Source organism: Molothrus aeneus, chromosome 11 (assembly GCF_037042795.1).
Source record: "Molothrus aeneus isolate 106 chromosome 11, BPBGC_Maene_1.0, whole genome shotgun sequence".
NCBI lineage: Eukaryota > Metazoa > Chordata > Aves > Passeriformes > Icteridae > Molothrus > Molothrus aeneus.
The window spans coordinates 11,944,461-11,953,227 of record NC_089656.1 but is presented as its reverse complement, the minus strand read 5'-3'; the positions used below and the strand labels follow the sequence as shown (position 1 = coordinate 11,953,227).

At 37.9% G+C, this 8,767-nt stretch overlaps 1 protein-coding gene across 1 annotated transcript in view; it reads right to left on the bottom strand.

Moving 5' to 3' along the window:
- Nucleotides 1-916: 916 nt before the first annotated feature.
- SLC6A2 (solute carrier family 6 member 2) overlaps nucleotides 917-8,767 on the bottom strand; it is a 53,849-nt gene continuing 45,998 nt past the window's right edge. The window contains 4 exon segments of the mRNA XM_066557363.1: nucleotides 917-1,005; nucleotides 2,585-2,656; nucleotides 4,392-4,559; nucleotides 6,566-6,666. Of these exon segments, the coding sequence (XP_066413460.1) occupies nucleotides 982-1,005; nucleotides 2,585-2,656; nucleotides 4,392-4,559; nucleotides 6,566-6,666 (365 nt within the window). The 3' untranslated portion in view covers nucleotides 917-981.

Sequence of the window (8,767 nt, the reverse complement as noted above, 5' to 3'; positions counted from 1 at the left end):
ATCCTGATTAAATTATAATATGTTCACAGCAGGGGAATAAAGCCAGATTGGTTTTTTGCGCCACTTGGTAATGATATAATTTTAAAATTATCCCTTCTTCTGCATTGTATTTTACATTCTTTATTTGGAACAAAATACAACAAAAAGGTGAAATCTGTCTATTTGGATGTAACTTTCATGCTTAGCTGGAAAAGTCTGCAGAGTGTGGATCATGATAAAGCCATTCCAATTGTGGATATAAGGGAATATCTCTTTCATGAAGTACACTGTGATATTAAGCTGTGTTCTGCACTAGCAACTGTAACAGGAACTCTCTTCCTGCTGCTCTGCAGCTTCAGTGCAATTAAACTGGTCAGAAAATGGCATGGACATGTACAGCAAAGACAATGCTCTTCACCAAAGAAGGAACTAATAACAAACCACTGAAAATCAAGCACTTTCAGAAGAATGCAAACTCACATCCCAAAGGACAGTATGGCAAGAAAGCTAATGACATGAGGACATTGTTAAAATTGCTCTTTTTGTCATAACTGAGATGTAATCTTTCCTTAGATCTAAGAGTGCTCAGGTGTTGTTGGTTTAAAATAGGTTGTGGCATGAATATCTGAAGAAGTTATTACTGTCAGAAAAGTTTAATTCACTTCTTCACAATAAAAAAGCACTTAACTTATGCTGATTGTTCTTTTCCTCTGCTCCCCCCTCCTCCACTTCTGCCTATAGCAAAACTCACAAGTTTTGGTCATGTAGGGATCTCATGGCACCAAAGGATGCAAGAAAACTTAAATGGAGTCTTTAAAGATCATTTGAAGCCAAGTAATAGAAGGGAGGCATTGACAACAGAGAGCAGATGTCTTCCCTCACAGAGTCAGTAGATAAGCTCTGGGCCAGCCTGGTCCAAGCATGAGTGAGGGAGCTTTGAACTTGACTTTTCTGTATTCTCAGTTTAGCTGAACATGGTCTTTTTTCTTGGTCTGTTGGTTGTCATATAGTTAGCCAGTGTTGGAGCTGTAAGGAAACAGAAGAGGTTGTTAAGTTACATCATTGATTCAAATGATGATGCTGACAGATACATTTTTTGACAAATCTAGAATTACAAAGAAGTTTCAAAATAATGGATAAATTTGCATCCTGTAACTAAGTTTCTGTGCAGTCCAGTTTGCAGTGAGAAATGTGCTGAATGTAAAGGCTACTTAGTCAGATCTCAATTAAGTCTTAAAGTTCAGAACTGCCAGACACATATGAGAATAAAATATTTGTATTTGTTTGGTTACAGTAAGCAGTGTTTTATTTACAACCCTAAACATTGTGAGTAAATCACTAAATCTGCTTTAGCACTAACAAAGCCATTCCTGCCTGTTCATTGAAGATGGCAGCCAATTAAAATGTTCTCATATTTAGCAGGGTTTGAGGTAACTTTGGTGGTTTACTTCTGAGGGCAGCCTTTACTAATTTATGTGAAATTAATTTGCCACCTTTTGGTCATAGATTTGTGTTCAGAAGACCAGCACTGTGGTGTGGCTGTTTATAGCCCTTTCACTCAGGAACATCTGTCCCTGGAAACATTGAGTAAGAGCAGGAACAGTAAATCATCTGACAACTGAGGGCAGAAACAGAAGAAAGAGAAGGCAGGAAGAGGTGTTGTGCTATTTTATATTCTTGGCCACATCAAATAAATTGTGGTCATGAAACAGGAAGCCTATTTGTGCTTTCATTCTGCATCCCATAAATCTACACAGATTATTTCCTTTAAAAGCCAAAATTTACTTCAAACAATATCTTTCAAAATAAGCAAAAGTCAGTTTTAGTTTTTCAGTATAAACATACAAACCACCACTATAAAATCTGGGTCACATTTTGTAGAGGTGTGCATATTTCTAGTTGCTTTCAACTTTGAAGACAGAAAGTGGTCCAGCATGAATGCTGATGAGTGTAACAGGCTTCACATTTGCATCCTTTTAATCTTCTACATAAAGGAGTTTATTTCAATAAGCTCATTTTATTTGCTAAAAGGAAAGCAGTATTTGGAAACCTATAGCATATTTTTCATGGCTTCTGAAGTCTCCAGCAGTGTTTTCAATCAACTCTAGTCCTGTGGGGAAAGTCATTCCATGTAACTGGTACATCATTTTATGATTTTATTATAGGTAAGCTCTGACACTGGATATTTTTTGCTGTTTACTATGTTTTGTGGGACATAATTGCAGTTTCAGAAACATGATTTCAGCTTGCTGTGCAGTAACTGAGTGACAGGCCATGACCTCTTCAAATGCACATGACAGTTTGGAAATACCTTTGTTTATTGCTGAAATCTTACTGTATTCAAACACAACGTAAAATACCAGATTCAGGTGATCTGTAAAATTAAGGGCTCTCCTTAGGCAAAGAAGGAAGGTCCCAAAAGCTTTCCAAAAGGGTTGTTGCATGTGGTACTGAGCCTCCTGTGTCTTGTTGTGCTGGCAGAAATAAAGAGCTACAGGCCTGCTAAGGTATCCAGCATGGGGAGATTGCTGCAGAGCTGTAGTTGCTGCTAAAGGCAGGAAAGGGTTGATATCAGAAGAAAGAGGCATGTGAAAGGTGTACTAACCTTAAACTGCCTGACATTTCCTTGGGCCACGAGTTGGTGCTCATTTTCAGGTGTGATGCAGTAAGCTAGTCTCTAAACCAGAGAGGAAGAAGAGGAAAAAGTCAGCCATATGAAGTGGGATTATGTATGTAATCCTCAATCTATAGTGGGGAAGTAGCATGAACTTTATTTAAAATGGTAACTTAAATCTTTAATATCACTGCATCATGTGCCTTTGCTCAGTCACTGAGAGAATAAGCCTATTATAAGCCCTTGAGTGTTAGCCTTTAATATAAGAAGCAACAGTAGAAAGTTTATGCAAATACTAAGTCCAAATATTTAGTAAGTGCATATAGAAAAGAATATCAGGAACAAGTTGGTATCACAGGCCTTAGACCCCCTAAATTCATGCTTTTCTGTTAGCGCTGAGGGTTGGCCAGTCTCAGACTGGGGGAGGAAGGAGGGATTGGGATTTCCCAGCTCATCCCCCCTGTCTACCCTGTGCTGTGTCCTTTGAGATACACAGATTTTGGGTTATCAGGAACTTTCAACTAACTTAAGGAGTTCCCATTAAATTAGGTTCATGCCTCTCCCCATCCCTTCAAGAGCCTCAATTTGGGGCATCATCTTGGAGCTAGTGACTTGGATGCCATGTATTGTCCTTTTGGCATAATGCTTGTGGGGAAAGTGGGGAGCTGCTCTTTGCAGGAGCACTAACAGACAAACCAGAACTTGCTAACAGTACCCATGAATGAGAGAATGTGATTTTGGCCACAGGCTTCTACATCCCCCTGTCAAAACTTGAGCAAGAGGACAAAAGCCTGATGAGCCAGTATAAATTATTCTTTGAGACTTGAATCCTCCTGGAAAAATGTGTTTGTAGCCCTTCCCAGGATGGAACAAAACAAAGGGCTTATGGAATTGCTGGAAATGAGATCTAGAAATTGTGTGCAACATTGAGGTGTTAGAGCTGATGAAAACAGGGCAGCTGAGGAATTCCAGCTTTGGGGCACCTTTCTGAGGTGAGCACTACATGAGGTGACTGTAATGTTTCAGAGACAAGACCTTTGTTCTTTTGGGTTGGCTGGGTCAGTGTGAGGGGGATGTGACCCATCTGTTTTGCATGTAAAGGTTGAGATCCTACTTTCTGCTTAATTCTGTGTGTGGTGTTGGTTCAGTGATTTGCCGAAGAGCATCAAAATCTTGCTACACCACTGTGTAAGTGTAGCTATAGGAAAGGAGAGCAGTAGAGCTTAAGTGTAAGTCAGGGGGTCTATACAGGGTTATAAAATCATGATGTGATGGGGAAAAAACCTGGTGCTGTATAATGGTGAGGAGCCTTCTGAGCACTGTTAGAGGTTTTAAGACTACAGATAATAGTGAGGGTATATAGACAGTGAAGGTAAAGTTAATATGATGGTAAAAATGATATGGCTAGTGAGCCTTAATCATGTGCCTTTTTGAACTGATAAATAAAGAAAAGTACAGAACAGCTTGAAGACCATACCTCATAGCTGAATTTGAAGATAGCATAATTTGTACATTCTTTGTTAATAAACAAAAATCTAATCTCATTAACTGGATCAATTACATGCATAAAAAAATAATTTTTCACAATTATTATGGTGCTGTCTGGAAAGCTAATTTCTGTCTAGAGACTCAAACAGGATGCAATAATCCTACCTCAAACCACTGATCCACCTGACAGATGGATTCAAAAGGTCACTCATAAGTAATAAGTTTTGGGAGAGAAATAAACTGCCAACTTAGAGCCAGCCATTTCATTTCACAGCAGCATTTCATGACATTTGATTAGTGTTGCACTTACTTCTTTAAAGGTCCCACGCACATTCATGAATTTATAGATGATGTAGGCAGGCACGAGGATCATGGAGGACAATGCTATGCCCCAGCCAATGCGGTTTGCCCACAGAGGGAAGGTGTAGTCATCATAGGTCAGAGGCTTGAAATTTATTATGCTGACTATCACCACAAACTGGGGAAGAAAGTATAAAATGAACCACAGTTTTAAGATGAAGAGCCTTACTGGAAGTGATTCCAGGTGTTCTATTAGGCAGCCACCCTAAAGTTTAAAATAAACCAGCTTTGATTTACCTTCAGCCTGTTTACTTTGTGCCTCTTATTGCTTAAGCTGTTGAAGTTCTTCATGTGTTTGCTAGTATGAACAGATCACTTTAGCTACTGTGGATGCAGATTATTTGAAATTTTGGTGAGAAGATCCAGTCACTCAGACTGTCCACTACGGCCTCATTTAAATTAGTGTTTCAGATGTAGAAAAGTGATTCTGTAGTCAAGAAAAAACTGCAGGATCTATTGTTTTTACTTTCTTTGTTTTCCAGAAATATTAGACTTCCTTTAAGAGCTTTGTACCCATTTTTCAGCATGATACGTGTACTGAGGAAAGGTAGAGCAGCCTTATGGTCTGGAAAACAAAGTTGCTTTTTTCTTCCTGTGCTTCCCTGTCCAGTGCTAGATGCAAGAAGGAAAGAGTAGGGTGTACCACCCTACTTCTGTCCTGTTAAATCCAGAATCCATGTGGGTTGTATAACATGCAGGTATCCTTGATTTGGTTCTTTGGGGCTGTATGTTCTGCTCTATATTTCAATTTCCAATTGAAAAATATTTTGAGCCTAGGGTTTTAAAGACTACACCAGGATAGTGTGGGTTAAAGGAAGATCATAGTGTAGAATCTCGTTAGAAAAATACTAATTCTATTTTGTGGGTTTTCTTGGGATTATGCTTATAGCTGCAGATAATATGGAGAAAGAGCTTCAAGAACTTTCAGATGGAAAAAAAGAAGTGTGCATTGTGATGGCTGAGAGATGTGTTATTTACAGATTTATTCTGACTTGTGCTTTCAGGCTTTTCTAGGAAGGCATTGAGGCTCTTTCACCAAGACAGCTTAAACTACCTGAAGGTTAAACTGGTGGGCTCTCCACCTTTAGCTAGGTTGTTACAACACTCATGATAAAATATTAATTTTCAACTGTCTCCTTGTGTGCAAAATCAAAGGATGTTTGCTCCACCCTTTTCCCATTCTGCTTGAGTCAGCCTGCTTGAAGTGCTGCAGGATATAGTTCCATAAAAGTTCCTTTATAGAACTGTGTTTAAAAGGATAATTAATACAGGCTTGGTAGATGTTTATGGATGAATTGGGGTCATAGCTTATATATTTAAAAAACCATGGACCTGTTCTGAAAGGCTACCAGTGTATATTTGCAATACCAGTAATGCTTTAAGGTTGCACAGCTTTAATGCAAGTAATTGTCTCCTAAAGTCATAATAAGGTCAAATTTCTGTATTATTATCCTGACCTTTTGATTTACAAATATGCACAGGAAGAGATTCCAATATAAAACTCGAACTTAGTACTGAATCTAACCTTTACACAAAGCAACCAAATTCACACTTTGGGATTTTTTTCTCTAATGCAATGGAACACTTGTTTTTTTTCCAACAGGCAGCTTACAAGGTGTATTTCATACAATTCTTCAGTGTTTCACACAGCTAATTATAGGTGGTTGTAGTTGTATAATTTTTTTATGGTGTGATTTCCCAAATTGGGGATCCTGGTGTCCTCCAATCAAAAATACATTTTTGCTAACACAATCTCTTACCCCTGGCTAACTTATTTTACCGAGGGAATGGTTTGTGTTTAATATGCAGAGGTGCTGCAGGGACAGGGAGGACACTGCCTAAGTGTTCCCTAAGAAAAGCTGCCCTCTTAAAATCATGCTAGAATAAAAGAACAGAAGAAGACCACAACCACCATTAGCTTCTCTTCCACAACTGAAATGTAGTATACAAAATATACCCAGCATATAATTTCAAGGACAAAAAAAGAATTAAATTGGACTGTCTTCTATTCTTCCCAACAGTATCTGTCACACCAGTAGGTATCTTGCTCTTGGTATCTATTGTGTATTCTGGGTAGCAATGCACTGGTATTCATTTCATGATGGAATAATTATCAGCACTTACCAATAAAAAAGCAGGACTAACAAACTTCCAGCAGAGTCTCCAGTAGAGACCTGGTTTGAAGCCCATCATTTGTTGGATGTCTTCACTGAATCTGTCCACACCTAGAGTGGATGTGAGCAGATGCAAGCATGAGACTGACTTTAGTCTAAACTGATGAGATGCTGGCATACCCAAAGTATCTTTTTCAGAAACCAGACATGAATGACTTCCAAATCAGAAGGCATAAGAAATAACAACATTAATCTCCTTTCCTTGTCTAGGTGTCTCTTTGACAACACTATATTTGACTTAAATGCCTGTTGCAGACAGCAGCATTATCACTGAAAAGAGGCATTTCCAAAATATCTAGAATTTAGGTTGTAAATAGTACACAGTTTTTTTTAAATCGTTATGGATTATTGTAACCTAATTCCTCTGGTATTATGAGTACACTGCAGGAAAATGTAAACCCTTACATAAACTGCTTGCTGATAACGAGGTAGATTCATAAGATTCTTAATTTATCAAAGGGGATTTCTTTGTTCCACTTAAGACATACTTACTTTTCAGTGTTTCATTGAACATCACCGAATGTTCTTTATTACAAATATAATTTCATATTTATGACTTTTCCAGAAAACTCAGGCAATTCTTCTTCTGTTTATTGTAAATATCTACAAAACTACACCACATTAGAATGGGATGATTAACACTAATATAAAATGGGGAAAAAAGTGTCCTTCTCTGTCTTCTGTAAAAAGAAAACAATATCTGACTTTACACCTTAGAGACAGTGGCTCTGTGCATTCTGTCATGTCAGACTATTTGTTTATCGCTTATTTTGCTCAGTGTGTTCAGAAAGTTTACTTATAATCATGAACCCATAAGGTAAACAGCAGAAATGCAGCTTTTTTCTATGACTATTTGTTTATAAGAGGACATGTATAGTTTTTTATAAAGATTTCTCTTTATGTGGATCAGTTCAGCACAATTTAATTTATTTAATGTAAATTATTGGGACAGCTTGAATTAGTCCATTGTACATAATAGGATGCAAAATGTTTTCAGGGTGTGGACACTTGAGTGTAAATGTCTCAAAACAATTTCCAGCCCCCAATAATATGTCCAGGTGAAGAGAAATAGCCAGGAAGGATCTGCAAATGCTCTTTAAACTTAATCTGATTCTATTTGCAGTGCTTTCTGTGAACTTTAAAGTGACTGAATTTTAACTGCTATGAACATTGACTGAAATTTATCATTGTGGAGAAGGTCAAAGACAAAGGTATATCAGAATTTTATTCAAATGTTTCCAGACAGATGCACTTGGAGCTCAGACAGTGCTTGGTGCTCAATTTCTGCTGAAAATGGAGGATGACTGGGCCATGCTGTCAGACTGCACTTTTCCACAATTTGCTTTTTCAGTACTGCATGTCTTCAAATAATTGTTCTAAGAATCAACCTTTAAGCAGAACACAGCCATAGCTACAGATAATGGTACTTGTAGGGCTTGGTTTCAGAGATACTTAAAATTTATTATCAGGAGCTGGTTAAATACCAGAAATAGAATATTCACCAGGAAGATGATATCAGGGTTGCACATGAGGAAAATTGTAACAACTTAGCAGTCATAACTAAGGAACATCTGCACAGTAAAGAAAACTAGCTCTCCCTTCTCTTACATACACAGTTGGCCTTTGCAAGAAGAAACTTCACAGTAAATGGTCATAGATATAATTTGAACTAAATTTTCATGTTTTTAGTCTGTGCCAAAATGTCAACGCTTGCCTTTAGGCTGGCTTAATATTCAGCTGGGTCATTAAGGCAAGAGGGGTCTATCAGAAAAAGAGGCAGACAAGATCATGCCAGATTTAATAAGTTTAAATAGCACCTGGGGCTGTAATAAGTTCTTTATAAAGCAACAGGTCATGCTGTGTCAGTAGAAACATCTGTCAGCTGCTCAAGAAAAATGAATAGATATTTTCCCAATTATGGGGATGCTGCAGGAAGAAAGGAAAAAATGATAAAGACAGAGGGTGTAAAACAAAATTTGACTAACTTTGGCCTGGTTTGTGAATCACCTACAAAGCTTAGCTACTGTAAAGTGCAGTAAATCCTGTTTTAGTAGTAGCAGAAAGTAATTTCCCCTAAAAACTGAAGAAGCCTCTACTTCCAAGCTAAGCTGGGACCACTCATCCACATTCAGCTCTTTTTCAGGGATTAAAG